The 17567-nt window shown below is 38.7% G+C and overlaps 1 protein-coding gene across 6 annotated transcripts in view; it reads left to right on the top strand.

Moving 5' to 3' along the window:
• NKAIN2 (sodium/potassium transporting ATPase interacting 2) overlaps positions 1-12407 on the top strand; it is a gene marked incomplete at its 3' end in the record, with an annotated part of 998865 nt that extends 986458 nt beyond the window's left edge. For all 6 annotated transcript variants that reach the window (XM_082474964.1, XM_082474962.1, XM_082474963.1 and 3 more), the window contains one exon: positions 1849-12407. Coding sequence is in view for 1 of the 6 variants with exons in the window: in XM_082474960.1 (XP_082331086.1) it covers positions 1849-1858 (10 nt within the window). The remainder of the gene's footprint in view (positions 1-1848) is intronic.
• Positions 12408-17567: the final 5160 nt, after the last annotated feature.

Genomic DNA, 17567 nt, shown 5'->3' with positions numbered 1-17567 from the left:
ATATGTTTGTGCTCAAGAGTAGACCAGAACATCTACAAGTCCTGCAATTTCTTGCTTCTGACAATATCACACAACATTCTTATCATATAATATTACATTGTGTTGGTCAATATGAATGATCAATAAATATGATCAAAATATAATAAATTAGATGCAACCACTCTGTAAGGATCAGCTCTGATAATAACATGAGAATGCTGATTATATATAATCAAGACTATAGTTTCAAACCAGGCATTTGTAATTCCAATGTTGTCTTTAAATAGAGGACTCTTCAAATTTAATGTCCAGAATGAAATTCCTTGAAGACAAAACTTCTCATGATTTTATAAGTACTTTAAATGCTGAACCAAAAGTAATAAAAATATTATTTTCCTCCTTACTGCCTGAGAATAGTAAAATTATATAAGAGTTTTCAAGTCTCACTGCTCATGAAATAAGTTAAATGTTTAATAAGTCACCAGTCAAAATACTACTACCATGCCGTCTACAAAGAATCCTCTAGCAGACCTCAAGTACTAGAACACTAAGATTTTATTTTACAGGTGAGGAAACTAGATGAAAGAAAAGAAAAACAAAGGTCACACAACTTGTTACTTACACAGCCCCAATTATCAACCGGTTTTCCTGACCGCTTAGTTTTTTCCAAATTCTTATGTGGACTGCTGAGTTTGCTCTGACATTTCATTCCCTGATTTTATATTTACTTATCTTTACTCCCTCACACTAACTTAGCTGCCATAGTTCCATACATGCCTGCACCCTCCCCTTTTCCTGCGTTCCCTTTATTCCCTTTTGATTTCACATTATATGTGGTGTTGAATGAAGCGCTTTTTCAACTGTGTAGCCCTCAAATACAATCACTGGAGAGTCACTGCCTATTAAAATCCCATGAAAAACCAAAACGGATTCAAGCATAAACTTCATCCCCTGCTGAGAGGCAGAGACCTGAGCATCTCCTGTATCTTTGTCCTGTGGGGTGGACCTTCCCCTGTCAACCTGCCATAAATAAGTCTCATAAAATAAGAGTAATTTAACATCATGGGCCAGTTCAAGCACCCCAATGATATTATATAGCAACTGGAAATAAAAGCCGTTCCTTAGAAGGAAAACAGATGCTTAAAAGCAATGTGCAGTTTTAGCTGTGGGGTTTCCATTATACCCAGGAAATCTTCTGTGGCTCAGAGCCTGGACAAGGCTTTGAAAACACTGTCCTAACTGACCTCCATTCACAGCTGTGTTTCAGTTCCTGTAGTCAATGAATAGACAGTCCTCTTTTTTTAAAGTTAAGTTGGGTGAATGTTCTTGGCCTGTAATTCTTCAGATTATCTATAATCCATCTAAAAGGGAAGAGTTTTCATTAATTTTTCTCTTACGGTTTGGAGAACTCTTTGAAACAAATAATGGCTATGAAGTTGCTGTGGAAAAACATTCCCACGCCCGCAGGTTGATTTTCTAACAAAGTAGCTGCTTTGACTACCACTGACCTATGTGCCGAAGCAGGTCGAGATCTGTTTGGGCTCCCTGCAGTATAAATGTGAGAATACCCCATGCTATATCAGACCACATTTGAAAACATTGCATTCTTTTTGACAGCCTAATTGTACAGCAATACATATTCATTTGCCCCCAGAAAATGGATTTTAAATTACCATAAATGGCCTCTATCCAAAAGGTTGCACCGAGGAAAAAGAGGAGAGGAAAATTGTCTATTTAAAGCACAATTTGGGCTTTGGATCTCTTTTTTTTTTTTTCTTTTTTTTTGGTTTACTCTTGTGCTTGGAGAGGTGAGAAAAGGTGCTGAGCTCTCACCCTTGATTAAAAACATCTTTTTTCTCTCTCTCTCAGGTCGAAATAATACAAATGGCTTCAGTATATCAGCTCCTGGACCGTTCAAAGAACTTGTTTCGCAGTGGCCTCCTGCATTTTTTGAAGAGCAAGAAGCAACTAAGTTTAAATATATATACATACTAACAAAACATAAAGCCTCCATGTACACTGGGACCACACACACACACACACACACACAGACACACACACACAGGCACACACACACACACATGCGGGCACACAACCAATTGTACTTGGCCTCCTCTTCCTAACTGAAACAGACAGATACGCAGGATACGCCCATCATGGATTTCCTGGAAGCAGGCTGCTTTCTCCCAGGCCTCTGGAAAGTTCATAAGGAGACGTGCTGGTGCCCTCTGCTGGCCGTCACTAACTGCTCTGCAGCCCAGCCAGTCGGCCTCTGCCAGCTGCGAAGTCATCCAGGGCACATTAGCTTGAGAGCCCTGTCTTCTGCACTCCATATGTCTTGATAGCACCACGGCTATGTAGGCAATGTAATTGCAAAAAACAAACAAACGAAACATGCCATGACGACCCTGTAACTGAAGTCTGAAATGGCAGGTTGTTTGCCCTAAAGGCTGTACCGTACATACTTGCCTTAACCCACCTAAGTTGTGCGCCTGAGAATCTCAGTGCAGACACCCCCAAGTCACTTCCTTTAGGCTAACACACTGCTATTAATTCCAAATGAGTTCAAGTCTGTGTGTGTCATGTCAAGAAACAAGACTGCATAGCTCAGCAACTGCAGTGTGTCTGTGTACAAAAACTGCCAGCTGTCAGCAAAGTGCTTTTACCATTGAGCCTCCATGGTGGCCAAAAAAAGACAAGTAATAACAACAAAGTAATAATCGTCATCTTTATAATTCTTCAATAAGGTCTTCTGAGGGGGTTGGGTGGGACAAAGTGGAACGTATCAATCTACTAAACTCATTAATCTACTGGAAGCAGAGAACAGAAATGGCTTAACTCACTGATTTTATTTATTGCACTCTAGGTGCTTTTATAAGTATCTACAAATGTCTTTTACTAACACAGAAACAGCTGTGGATTTCTATCAACAGAGGCCAACTGAATATGTATTAGCTATGTTTACTCTTTTATATCTAATTCCAATGGAAGCCCCTATGTAGGTGAACTTTTTTTCCTAACTTCAGCGTACGAGATTATTTTTTGGGTGGGTGGGGGGAGCAATAGTTACCTTGGTGAAATATTTGAGATCTCTTTGTGGTATTTGGGGGATCTGTTGTGTGTTAGAGTGTATTTTAATCCTCCTGTATTATTGTGGCAGAAAAACTGTGCTGTTGACGTAGTTGGCAACAAGATGCCTTTGGAAACTTAATAGTAGGTCAATGTGTTTATGGAATATTCTGAATTCCTAGGAAATTTTGTTCTATATATTCAAACATTATTTGGTTTTCATTAGTGAAAAACATAATTAGCTCAGGCTTGTCAGGAACTCAGATGAGTCTTTTTTTTGGATCCACCTGAGACACTAAAATCAATTTTTTTCTTTTTAGAACTAATACACCACCCTTAAGTGCAGTGAAATTCAGACTTGAAAAGTTATAAATTGGCATGGAGCAACTTTTTCTCCTTGTTTCTAAGAAGTTTCAGTTATTGGGTTAACCTACTTTGAACGTTAGCCCATCCAAATCTACATAAACCAGTCCCATTACTGTGTCTGCATGGATGTCTGTGATCTACACATATACGCATTTGAAAATAACAAAGGAACAAAGGTTACTATTAGAATATAAACTACAGAAAAAAGTTCCAGCACTTATGCTTGAATTTTCTCAGTGGTTTGTATATGTTTGTCCATATATACATGCATAAAATTATACAATCACAAACATGTCAGTGAAACCTCATATGATGATTTTATAGTGACATGCATGTTTAATGTACGAGAAAAATACTTACCAATGTATCCCTTGATTCTTAAAATATAAATACTATACATGCCAGAAATTATTCTGATGTGAGTATTAATGTGACTATTAAAAATGAGGTTTCACCGTACATTCATGCTGTGATGAGATTCCACCTTATAAGACATGTATATGGATAGAGATTTAAATGCACAGAGACTAAACCCTCATATTCCTGCTTTAAGTTGCAGCCAAGCTACCATCTAATCACTACTATCATCACCAACAAAATTTTTAAAAACAGTTGTTGACTACTAAAAAGGAATCAGTGGGCAGGGAGCACAGTAGTGTGATTCTATCTGGAAAAACATCTAAGTTGTACAGCTGTATCCTCCTCAAAATCCGGTGAAGAATGCTATTTTTCTAGGCTGAGCTTTTGTTATAAACCTAATATTCAGAAGGCAAGAGTTACAATCCTGTGTCTTTTTTTTTTTTTTTTTGCATTTGTTAATTCTGAATGTATTTTTAACAGAGTGATTTTTTTGACTTACTAGTGTAATTTGCATTTTAAAAATAAATGGAAAAACAATCAAGTTTCTGAGCCATCCCTAAAAGCCCTTGTTCCTTCTCAAAGTGTATTCGATTATGTCATTGACAGGGACACCCTATTCCATTGACATGGAGGCAATGCTGATGTTCTAGACCACACAAGGATGTGTCAGCAGTAAAAAGGAATTGCCAGGCCTTGGCACCATTTTAGCTCAGTCATAGGTAACACATCCTTTCATTATCTCTAAGGGTTCTTTTACGAGACTGCCTGGAATAGACTTGCTGTCATTTGGAGAACTTCTTTCCCTCCTCTATCTGGAATTTAGAGTTAGCATCCGGCTAATAGCTGGATTATATGGCACTATATTAAATAAAACTTTGGTTAACATAGGTAGGGTTTTTCATTTTTTTGTATGTCAAATTATTTAACATAAAATAATTTAAAATACTCACTTATTGCCCCTTTGATGACATAGACTTTGAGGACAATTATAGTGAGCATTTTGAAATAGGATAGGCAAGTTGAAAAGACTAACCCCCGGCACTTGTGATAGTATAGCCACAATGTCAGCTGAGGTTTACCATATGTACTCAAGGGATAGAGGGCCTGGTCTGCTCCAGGCTGCTGGGGTTATGTCCTTCCTCTCACAGCACACAGACGCACACCAGCCCCCAGAAGCCGAAATGCCAAAACTGACTGAAAATAAGGGAGGCTTTGAGGAAGTATTACAAGAAGCTGAATATCAACTTGTAGTATTTCACTTCTAGGCCACATGGTGAGAGCCTTGTACATGATCAAGCTTGTTTTCACTTATGTTCCCTGTGTGAAAAGTATGCTGATGCAGGTTCATTGAAGGAGTGAGGAATGTCTGTCAGGATGCTGCTTCCCACTGTGAGGGCAAGTGCACACAAGACCTCAGTTGCATAAAAAGAGACAAAAGTTAATAGGTCAAACCTAAGAAAAGATCACGTATTTACACGCGATCTAAAGAAAAGATTCCTTAGTCTGGAGTTCTCCACTAAATAAGATGTGCATTTGGTAAATAACAGGTGGTACCAAGATCTTCATCTGGTAGCTACTAAAAAACATAATCTCTGAAACAGTGAAGCAAATATCCAACATTCCACTGTACTATAACAAGTGGACAATTTGAACTCAGAAATAAACATTTTAAATAGATCACATTGTAGAACAAACTTGAGATATAAACTCATTCATTATAGAAACAGTAAACTAAGGCCAACAGAGCTTAAGAGATTATACAAGATTGCCATTTATCCTGAAAATGCAAATACCTCACCATTCTACAACCAATTCTACTATGTGTACTCTGGTTAGAATAGAATAAACTACACCCCAGACAACTGGGATTTGTCAAGTGGCTCTGGACTGTGTAAATCACAATGAACGCTGATAAGGAAGACTCTAAGACAGTGTAAGACCAGAAAATGCTTCTGAATTATTGTGTATTAAGTTCCGTATAGTTTCGATGTTAAATATGCATTTTTATGTTTGTCTACTGGGGAAAATGCACAACCTAAAAGTTGAGAATTATGTTTTATCTGGCAGACAAAACTGAGGACTTGAGCCTGGAAGACAGCCTCTCAGTCACTCCCCTGAGGGACTGCTCCCAAGAGGGAATGGAGGAGCCGGGACATACAGGAGTTTTTTGCAACAAAAACCAAGTAGTCAGAACATCAAAAGATTACTATTAATTAAAGAAAACCAGACATCTCAAGTTAATGAATTTAGCACTTTTCTGTGTATGGGAAGATGCAAGAGTCTCGGCTCACTGAAATCCTTCCTTTGATATGCACCTCAGGTCTCTAGGGCCAGTGTCCTGCTTCTCTCCATCCTGAATCCCCTCAGTGTGCACAGTCAGGGGCGGCTGCAGTGCCTGCTGGCTTGATGGCTGCAACATCCTTTGTTTACTGAAGTGGCAGGCAACACTTTTCACCCACATGTTAGAGTTCTCTTAAATATCAATAACATGTACCCATATGTTAACATGTATATATGATATGTTCTTATATATTAGTCAACCAAGTATGTTCAGTTTCAGGGTTAGAAGTCCTTCTACTTCTTTCATAATACATTTATGAATAGCTAATATTAGAGAGATTAAGATTACTCAAGCTGTTCCATCTTGAATACTTCCTATGATTTTCAAGAAAAATCTTCCTTCAGACATTATATCAGTCTTGGGTAAAATTATGGCAATCAACGCTTATACTCAGGAAGCTTTGATATCAAAATCCTTACATTATAAAAAATGAAGCCCAAATTATTCTCCTCACATGTGAATCTTTGCTTAGGATCCATGTTCAATCCTCTTTTCACTGTATTACATCTACCTTCCACCCACTGCCAAGAAAGGAAAGAACGAAATCTGTGATTGATATATTATGTCCAATTTAAAACATGCTAGTGTCTTAAAACAATCATTTTTAATAGGTATGAGAGCAAAATCTCCACGACATGTATACACTCTATTCCTTTTAATTCAACAAAAGCTCGAACTAGAGAATACACTCAAGGGTCTCATTAACCACTGAAATCTGCAGAAGTATCACAAGCTATGGCTGCCAGTGACCACAAAGAAAATGAAGGTGAGTTCCTCCTAAAAGGGATAAAGATAGATATTTTTATATTCCCCAGAATTATAAAGAAGATCATTTTTCAAAAATTCTTAAACGTTATAGAGTTTAGAAGCAAATGAGCTTAAAATTTTGATGGGTATTACAAGCTGATTTCTGTAAGATAAATTCAAAGAGGACAAATCCTTGTATAAGCCACATGTTGATGTTCCGACATTTTAAACCATTATTAAAATCAATGTAAGCTGTTTCTATAATGAGAGCACAGAACTGTGGTACCCTAATAATAAAACAGGTATACTTTTTAACCTCTCATTGTACCCTCATATGAATTTAAGTGGTAACAGCAATGGAATAAAACAACTCCCAGAAAAGACTGCAAATTGATGCTGTCACCCCAAGGATGATGGATTGATTCAATTAATCAGTAAGTCTTTTCTAAGAGTCCTTCAGGGAGTTATTTACCAGAGGCATACCCTGTTTGTTCCTCTTCCGCGCGCCTGTCATTTTTCTTCATTATTCTTCTAGTTTTACTCATTATATCCTTCGGGGATATGTTGATCTCCACGTGCAGAGAGGTTTTTGCACGCAGCTGTCTAGACATCAATCTTTCCAGCCTCACAGTGGAAGCCACCAGAACACCTGAACTTCTTGTCACTGTTATGTCAGGCTGACCAAGACTCTTAGGCTGAAGTCAAACAAATGGACACTGAGTTATGACTGGTAGGTCAGTGGGGAAGTATCAAATTGAGTGAAAACTATGAAAACCCCTCCACTGGTAAGGATATAACAACCTTGTGCTCCACACACCGTGGAACTAGCCTTCCCATCTCCAAAAGCAGGTAGGCAGGCAAAAGCCAAAGGGCTGAGAGGCTGAGGCCGAGGCTAATAATTCATGGAAAAACAGAGCATATTCAGTGAATGTGTTGTTTTGAGTGCTAAAAGGCAAATATTCTTAAACATGAAACATTTCTATTTCTAATGGGCAAAAGCATCTGTCAGTTCAAGTTGTAAAGAATAAGAACTCAAGGAGAAGATGTCTGGAGGGGAGCATCGGTGCTAAACCTTGCTATCAGGGTGGACTACACAGTTTGCGGGGCCCCTTTTTCAAGGAGTAAGAAGAAAGTGCTGCTAAAAAAGATTTTCCCTTAAAATATCTTATTACTTACAAAACATAATGAGGGTAATAGTAACATAAATAACCATATAAAATATAAATTATAAAACATAATATTTTGGTGTTCTAATTTTAAATACAATAGCCTATTAAGTGGGATATTTTGATTGATCATAAGATTTGACTCACTTTTCTACGATTAAGTCATCAAAATCTACGCTTTTAGCCAATTCATTTGCAATCAATATAAATATGACATCAATCATCTCGGCAAATGCATCAATGGTTTTTTATAATTTTTAATTTTGAGAAGAATCTTTCTGCTGATACACCTATTACTGGAGCTGTGAAGAATATTTTATAAAAAGTGACAATATTGGGTATATTTCTGATAAATTATTTTGAAATATAAATTTTCATCATTTGAACTAATGGTTCACAGAACAATTTTTCTAAAAAGATTTAACTCTTCATAAAAATCAGTTTCGTGTAATCTGAATTTTAAAAATTATACAGTGGCATTTTAGTATTTCCTCTGATATTTCCTATAACTTGAAGTTGTTTAAGAAGCTGAAAATGGCTTCATGGTTTCTACATCATTGAAAACACCTACTTATGTGTTCTGCTGCTGTTATCTTCAATAACAAGAAAAATAATTTTAAAATTGTCTTCCTAGTTAGTAATTTGTTCATTTGAAGTTCACAGGAAAAGAGCTGTCTACTGCTAGCTACAGACTAATTTCTATGTGTTAAGTGGATATTTGTTTACAATGTTGCAGCAGTTTTCACAACCAGAGACTCTAAACTCTTCGAATAATTCTAACAACTCTTATATGCTTTGTTGCAATATCCATGTGTATGCTTTTATCTTGTAATAATTTGACAAAGTTTACTGCCTGAGCACTAGCAGTTCCTGTCCCAGCACTAAACCATAGTTAATATTTGTGCAGGAGCTGCAGGGACCGGTTCTCTTGGTGAATTAATGGGCAAGCCGGCCTCCCACAGTTCCCAGGGCTGCCTGCGCCCTCTGCTTTCCCCAGGGGTACAGCAGTCACTTCCTCTGCTGCTTTCACTGTCACCACTGCCAATCTGGTCCCCGGTCCTTTCCCGGTCACCCACTCAGCCCAGTGGCTCCTTGGATTGCCCTGGGGCTGGCCAGACCAATTGCTCTGCATGCTGTGCCCAGGGGACTGAGTCAGAGCCATCAGGCACTGCTGTTAGATCACAAACACTGGCAGGGCTGTCCCCCCAGGGTATCTCCTCTGCTCACCACATGCTCAAAAATAGTATATTAAGAATTTCCTGAAGAGGACAGTAGAGCATTAAACCAAGCAGCAGACTCCTCTGAGCATGGGGATCATATGTGATACACACCGCATGCCCAAAAAGCTAGCCCTGCTTGCTAGATAAGCCAAGAGTAAAAATTCCTCTGCCTCCACCCACACTTCAAAGTTATCCCCATTTTGTTAATGGAATAGACATAATTAGGATATATTTCATTTATCATTAAAAATATTCCTGGGATTTTGAGTAAAAAAATAATTATGTTTCAAAAAAGAACTTAAAAAATAGATTGGATACGTTGGCTACCAAGGCTGGTGAGTATTTTCAGAACTTCCAATGAATTGGATCAAATACTGGTTATATGTATGATTAGTCAGGTTTTTATTACACTTTTATTAAAGAAAGATTTTGTATGGATAACTGAAATCCATTGCAGTGCATGGGCGCTAACATTTCACGGCTGTACTTCAATCTAGTAACAACTTCAAGAATAAATTTCAAGAATAACAACAAGGGTTGTTTCTCAATCCCGCCCACTAAAATTCTAAAATAAGAATTATTGAGGTTAGTGATAGTATATATCCAATCCTTTTTTTTTTTTTTTTCCTGGCATCAAAGCAGCCAAGAAAGCCTAGGTTTACAAGAATAGGAAGGAGCAAGGCTACAACTGAGTTCACATGGTTCCCAGCATCAAGGAATAGAAGCCAGCTGGGTGGCTGGGTGGACCTGGGTCTACATCTTTTCTCCACCAGTAACTAGTTATGTTGCTGTGAGAAAGACCCAGCCGACAACACATTTCCTAAGATGGGGATGATGTGTCCCGTAGGAGAGAACAGGACAAGTATGGATGCATGTCACCATGAAACACTGGAACTGGGATCAGGGTCATTTCCTCTTGGTGACATGAATGCTGACAAGAGAATTGTTGCGACTGATAAGGGGTGCTGAATCCTTGCCAGGTTAAGGAAAAAGGTGATTGGGTTCAATTAAGTTTGTTTCACGACACGCTGAGTCTTTGAAGAGTGACATTTAAACTTGCACGAAAACCCAAGTTCTGCAGCTCATAACTTGCTGACGGCCTGGTACCCACATAGCACTTCGATGACAGGAGGCAGCATGCCCTGTGCTTCGTAAGTTATGGAAACATGGTCCTAAGGGGCTCCTAGTGGTCAGCTATGCCAATAATAACCTCTTGCTACTTCTCGGCTCTCTCGTTCCACGAATATTCAGTCTGATCTAATTATTAAAGGGATCTAATAAAGAACAGACTTGCGGATGCCAAGGGAGGTGGGGAAGGGATGGTTTGGGAGTTTGGGACCATCAGGTGCTAACTATTAAACAGAAAATAGATAAACAACAAAGTCCCACTGTATAGCACAGGGAACCGCACTCAGTATCCTGTGATAAACCATAATGGAAGAGAATATGAAGAATATATATCCGTATAACCAGATCACCCTGCTATACAGCAGAAACCAAACAGCCACCTGTGCCTGCAGCCCCGCACCTGCCCCGCCACCATCAGCCTCCTGTCTGGTTAGGTTTTTGGGGCTGAGGAGGGGTAGCTGGGGCCTTCAGGGGCCGAGCCCATGAACATGGCTAAGCAGGGTGGAGGGAAGAAGCTTGGACACAGTCCTCCGAAGCTCAGCAGCTTACTGTGAACAAGAAAACCACTCTTGGGAGATCCTCCCAGCCTTGGGGACAGCTGGGAGGGATCCTTCTAGCAGAGGAGCCAAGGGTTCAAGTTGGGTGAGTAACTTGGCCCTGCTGCCTGGGACTGTCTCACTTTTAGCACTGAAAGTTCTGCATCCGGGAAGACCCCTCAGTCCTGGGCAAACCAGAGGCTGGTCACCCAAGCAGAGGAAGATGTGGCCACTTTCTCCCCACCCCACCCTGCTGCTCTGCCTAGGATTTAGAGCAAAACTCCACAATGCAGGGGTGCCTAGTCTGGCCTCGCACAACTAGCAGGGGTTGGACTAGGAGCTGTAAGGAAACATTCTGCTTCGATTAAACGCTTTTGAGTTGTTCTAAACCACTTAGATTTACAAACTACCTTAGACATCTCTCAACTCTGCCTGTTTAAGGACAGGAAGCCTTTCCTGTTACAATTCAAACTGTTTTAATGTTTGGTAGAAAAGGCTAGTAGTTTTGTGAGATTTACTGAATGTGAATTTCTGTGTATTAGTTGTGAACAAACTTACCAATTGCATCCAGGAGATTTTTTAAAGAAGTTTGATTATCCCCTATTTGAGGTGTTAAGTGTCAGGTGTTTAGTGTTAGGGTTTGGTCTACATGAAAGATGATAGGCGTTTCCAAAGGTGAAGATCCTACAAACAGAATGTAAATGGTTCGAGTTAGGAATTTGGAATTTTAACTATGCAATGGTTGTAGGTTTCTTTATTTCATTTGTCCTCGGGACTGGGAAATCCAGTGAGTTCAATGAATTAAATGGTTTTTGTTTCATTGCCAGCTGTGATGTTAAAGCAAAGCACCTTGAAACGATTTCACTTGCATAGTTTTACTTTAATGTGTTGATGATTTTAGCAAACACATTTTAAACTTTATATATGTGTATATATAAAGATGCTTATTATACTGTCTATGTGTAGTTTAAATAAAAATATTTCAGTATAAATAGTGTAAGGTGTTTGAATACCTTTAGTCTATATTCTAGGGGCCTTTAGTTAACTTTGAAGTAACTTAAATGAGATTCTATATCTAGAGAAGACTACCAAGCACCTTAAATACCTTCCTCTGCTTCTAAGGAACATCAGAAATAATTTCTCTTTGGCACAATGAGCAATGGCCAAGCCACGTGGCTGCCTTGAAAACTGCACAGATGCCACCACCCTTGGGTGGACAGGGTCTAGGGACCGAGCAGCCCATCAACCCAGCACCTTCCCCTGTACCCTGTACTGTGAGCAACTTGTGGGGCTGGGTTCTCCCTCCTCAGCCGCCCTGCCTCCATGGATGTCTCAAATACCTGAAGAGATGAAAGGTTTGACCACTTCTGCCTGGTGGGTATCAGTGCATTTGCCCCAGAGTGAAATTTTTACCCTATTTTTGGAATGCTTGGGGACAAAGTGTAGGGAACTCTCTGAACTTAAGAGTATGTGACTGCTTGGTGCTTGATTGCTAATGAACAAACGTTTATCAGAGCCCACGTTTATCAGAATGGGCTCTAAGCCTCATCTTGGTTGTGATACACTCTGGTTATAGGGTTGTGGAGAGGGGATATACCTTCCACCTGCCTCTACTGCCCAAAAGACTGATTATCAACCACAAAAACAACAAATAGCTGACAGCTGTGGAATTGTCAAATTGCACTAAGTCATTTGGCAATAGCATTTTTAAAGTCCTACCCACTCATCACTCCCCATACACACACACACTTGGGTGACTTGGCTTTACCCATTTGCAAAGGAGACATTTTCTGCAAATGGTTCTTTATGCCTTGTTCTTGAGGTGACTTAATGCCTGTGTCCACAGCATGAACAAACAGGGTCAGATTAGGGTATCTCCGTTCTGTAAACACATATTCCACGCATGTGTTGAGCACCTCTTATGTCCTGGGAAAGAATATCACTACTGTGAACACCAATAAATACAATAAACACAGGTCTCTGTGTTCGTGGAACTTGAGTTTTAGTGGGAGGAGGTAGATAATAAGCAATGATGTAGTTCTTACTGGTCAGGTGGAGACAATGCTGCAGAAATCAACATGCCAAGTAGCTTGGTGGGAGGGGGGAGGGGGAGTGCAATTTAAAATCAGGTGAAAAGGTAGAATTAAGCAAAGGCTGAAGGAGGTAAAGGACTGAGTCCTGTACCTGTTTAGGGGAGACTCGTTTAATTGCGGGATCTATTTGTGCAAAGGCCCTCAGGTTGGACTGTGCCTGGTTTGTTCCAGAAACAACCCTGCAGCCAGAGTTTCTCAACAATGCGGAAGGGATTCGGGAATGAGGCAAGGGAGGTAACTGCCAGGGCACCTGGCCCCCTGAAAGCTTTGTCAGGACTTTGGCTTTTCCTGTATGGAAAAGCCCTACATGGTTTGGAGGAACAAACTGACTTATATTCTTAAAGTATGTACATACTGTAACAGTGGTTTTCAACACATGTGCAGACCCTGGATCGGCAGAATCAGCTGAAGCTGGGAGTTTATTAGGAGCGCACATTCACAGCCCCGCCCCAGACCTAGCGAATCAGGAAGAGCAGCAAACTGTGTTTCCTTTGTTTCTTTTTCTTTAAATAGTTGATTTACAATGTTGTGTCAGTTACAGGTGTACAGCAAGGTGATTCAGCTATACATACATACATATATATATATATATATATATATATATATATATATTCTTTTCCAGATTCTTCTCCCATACAGGTCACCAAAGAACACTGGGTAGAGTTCCCTGTGCTATATAGTAAGTCCCTGCCAACCATCCACTCCATACATAGTAGGGTGCATTGCTAATCCCAAACTCTCATTCATCCGTCCCCCTCACCTTTCCCCTTCGGCAAACACGAGTTTGTTTTCTGAGTCTGTTTCTGTTTTGTAAATAAGTTCATTTGTATCATTTTTTTAGATTCCACATGTAAGTGATATCATATGATATTTGTCTGTCTTTGACTTACTTCACTTAGTGTGATAATCTCTAGGTCCATCCATGTTGCTGCAAATGACATTATTTCATTCATTCTTATGGCTGAATAATATTCCATTGTATTTATGTACCACATCTTTATCCACTCATCTGTCGATGGACATTTAGGTTGCTTCCATGTCTTGGCTATTGGAAGTAGTGTTGCGATGAACCTTGGGGTGCATGTATCTTTTCAAACTATGGTTTTCTCTGGATATATGCCTAGGAATGGAAATGCTGGATCATATGGTAACTCTATTTTTAGTTTTTTAAGGAATCTCCATACTGTTTTCCATAGTGGCTGTACCAATTTATTCCCACTGACAGTGTAGGAGGGTTCCCTTTTCTCCACACCCTCTCTAGCATCTATGGTTAATAGACTTTTTGGTGATGGCCATTCTAACCTGTATGAGGTGATACCTCATTGTAGTTTTGATTTGCATTTCTCTAATACTTAGAGATGCTGAGCATCTTTTCACATGCTTTTTGGCCATCTGTATGTCTTCTTTGCAGAAATGTCTACTTAGGTCTTCCAACCATTTTTTGATTGGGTTGTTTTTTGATATTGAGCTGCATGAGCTGTTTGTATATTTTGGAAATTAATCCCTTGTCGGTCGCATCATTTGCAAATATTTTCTCCCATCCTGTGGGTTGTCTTTTTGTTTTGTTTATGGTTTCCTTTGCCATGCAAAAGCTTTTAAGTTTAATTAGGTCCCATTTGTTTCTTTTTGTTTTTATTTTCATTACTCTAGGAGACGAGTCACAAAAGATATTGCTGCTATTTATGTCAAGGAGCGTTCTTCCTATGTTTTCCTCTAAGAGTTTTTTATACTATCTGGTCTTGCACTTAGGTCTTTAATCCATTTTGAGTTTATTTTTGTGTATGGTGTTAGAGAATGTTCTAATTTCACCCTTTTATATACAGCTGTCCAGTTTTCCCAGCACCACTTATTGAAGGGACTGTCTTTTCTCCATTGTATATTCTTGCCTCCTTTGTTGTAGATTAATTGGCCATAGGTGCATGGGTTTATTTCTGGGCTTTCTACCCTGTTCCATTAATCTATATTTCTGTTTTTGTGCCAATATCATACTGTTTTGATTATGGTAGCTTTATATTATAGTCTGAAGCCAGGAAACCTGATTCCTGCAGCTCCGTTTTTCTTTCTCAAGATTGCTTTGGCTATTCAAGGTCTTTTGTGTTTCCATACTTAAGATTTTTTGTTCTAGATCTGCAAAAATTGCCATTGGTAATTCAATAGGGATTGCATTGAATCCCAAGAATGCCTTGGGTAGTATAGACACTTTGACATTATTGATTCTTTCAATCTAAGAACATGGTGTATCTTTCCATTTGTTTGTGTCACCTTTGATTTCTTTCATCAGTGTCTTACAGTTTTCAGAGTACAGGTCTTTTACCTCCTTAGGTAGGTTTACTCTTTTTGATGCGATGGTAAATGGGATTGTTTCCTTAATTTCTCTTTCTGATCTTTTGTTGTTAGTGTAGAGAAATGCAACAGATTCCTGTGTATTAACTGTGTATCCCACAACTTTACCGAATTCATTGATGAACTCTAGTAGTTTTCTGGTAGTATCTTTAGAATTTTCTATGTATAGTATCATGTCATCTGCAAACAGTAACAGTTTTACTTCTTTTCCAATTTGGATTCCTTTTCTTTTTCTCTTCTGATTGCTGTGGCTAGGACTTCCAAAACTATGTTGAATAAAAGTGGTGAGAGTGGACATCCTCGTCTTGTTCCTGATCTTAGAGGAAAGGCTTTCAGCTTTTCACCATTGAGAACAATGTTGGCTGTGGGTTTATCATATATGGCCTTTATTATGTTGAGGTACGTTCCCTCTACGCCCACTTTCTGGAGAGTTTTTATCATAAATGGGAGTTGAATTTTGTCAAAAGTTCTTTCTGTATCTATTGAGATGATCATATGGTTTTTATTCTTCAATATGTTAATGTGGTGTATCACACTGTTTGATTTATGGATACTGAAAAACTTGCATCCCTTGTAAATATCCCACTTGATCATGGTACATGATCCTTTTAATGTATTTCTGGATTCGGTTTGCTATTATTTTGTTGAAGATTTTTGTGTCTATGTCCTGTAATTTTCTTTTATTGTGATATCTTTGTCTGGTTTTGGTATCAGGGTGTTGGTGGCCTCACAGAATGAGTTTGGGAGTGTTCCTCCCTCTACTATATTTTGGAAGAGTTTGACAAGGATAGGTGTTAGTTCTCTAAATGTTTGATAGAATTCGCCTGTGAAGTCATCTGGTCCTGAACTTTTGTTTGTTGGGGGTTTTTTTAATCACAGTTTCAATTTCAGTACTTGTGACTGGTCTATTCATATTTTCTGTTTCTTCCTGGTTCAGTCTTGGGAGATTGTACCTTTCTAAGAATTTGTCCATTTCTTCCAGGTTGTCCATTTTATTGGCACACAGTTGCTTGTAGTAGTCTCTTACGATCATTTGTATTTCTGTGATGACTGTTGTAACTTCTCCTTTTCATTTCTAATTTTATTGATTTGAGCCCTCTCCCTTTTTTTTCTTTGATGAGTCTGGCTACAGGTTTATCAATTTTGTTTATCTTTTCAAAGAACCAGCTTTTAGTTTTATTGATCTTTGCCATTGTTTTCTTCATCTCTATTTCATTTATTTCTGCTCTGATCTTTATGATTTCTTTCCTTCTACTAACTTTGGGTTTTGTTTGTTCTTCTTCCTCTAGTTGCTTTAGGTGTAAGGTTAAGTTGTTTATTTGAGATTTTTCATGTTTCCTAAGGTAAGATTGTATTGCTATAAACTTCCCTCTTAGAACTGCTTTGCTGCATCCCATGGGTTTTGGATCATAGTGTTTTCGTTTTCAGTTGTCTCTAGGTATTTTTTGATTTCCTCTTTGATTTCTTCAGTGATCCATTGGTTGTTTAGTAGCATATTGTTTAGCCTCCACATGCTTATGTTTTTTACAGTTTTTTTCTTGTAGTTGATTTCTAATCTCATAATGTTATTATTGGAAAAGATGCTTGATATGATTTTAATTTTCTTAAATTTACCAAGGCTTGTTTTGTGGCCCAGCATGTGATCTATCCTGGAGAATGTTCCACATGCACTTGAAAAGAATGTATATTCTGCTGCTTTTGGATGGAATACTCTATAAATACCAATTAAGTTCATCTGATCTAATGTGTCATTTAAGGCCTGTGTTTCCTTATTGATTTTCTTTCTGGATGATCTGTCCATTGATGTAAGTGGGGTGTTAAAGTGCCCCACAATTACTGTGTTACTGTCGATTTCTCTTTTTATGGCTGTTAGCATTTGCCTTATATATTGAGGTGCTCCTATGTTGGGTGCATACGTATTTACAATTGTTACATCTTCTTCTTGGATTGATCCCTTGATCATTATGTAGTGTCCGTCTTTGTCTCTCGTAATAGTCTTTATTTTAAAGTCCATTTTGTCTGATATGAGTATTGCTACTCCAGCTTTCTTTTGATTTCCATTTGCATGGAATACCTTTTTTCACTTTCAGTCTGTATGTTTCCTTAGATCCAAACTGGGTCTGTTGTAGACAGCATATATGTGGGTCTTGTTTTTGTATCCATTCAGCCAATATGTGTCTTTTGGTTGGAGCGTTTAATCCGTTTACATTTAAGGTAAT

Source organism: Balaenoptera physalus (genome assembly GCF_965194825.1).
Source record: "Balaenoptera physalus genome assembly, chromosome: 9".
Lineage (NCBI taxonomy): Eukaryota > Metazoa > Chordata > Mammalia > Artiodactyla > Balaenopteridae > Balaenoptera > Balaenoptera physalus.
Note: the sequence above shows the minus strand (reverse complement) of the source record. Positions and strands in the feature narration are given on the sequence as shown.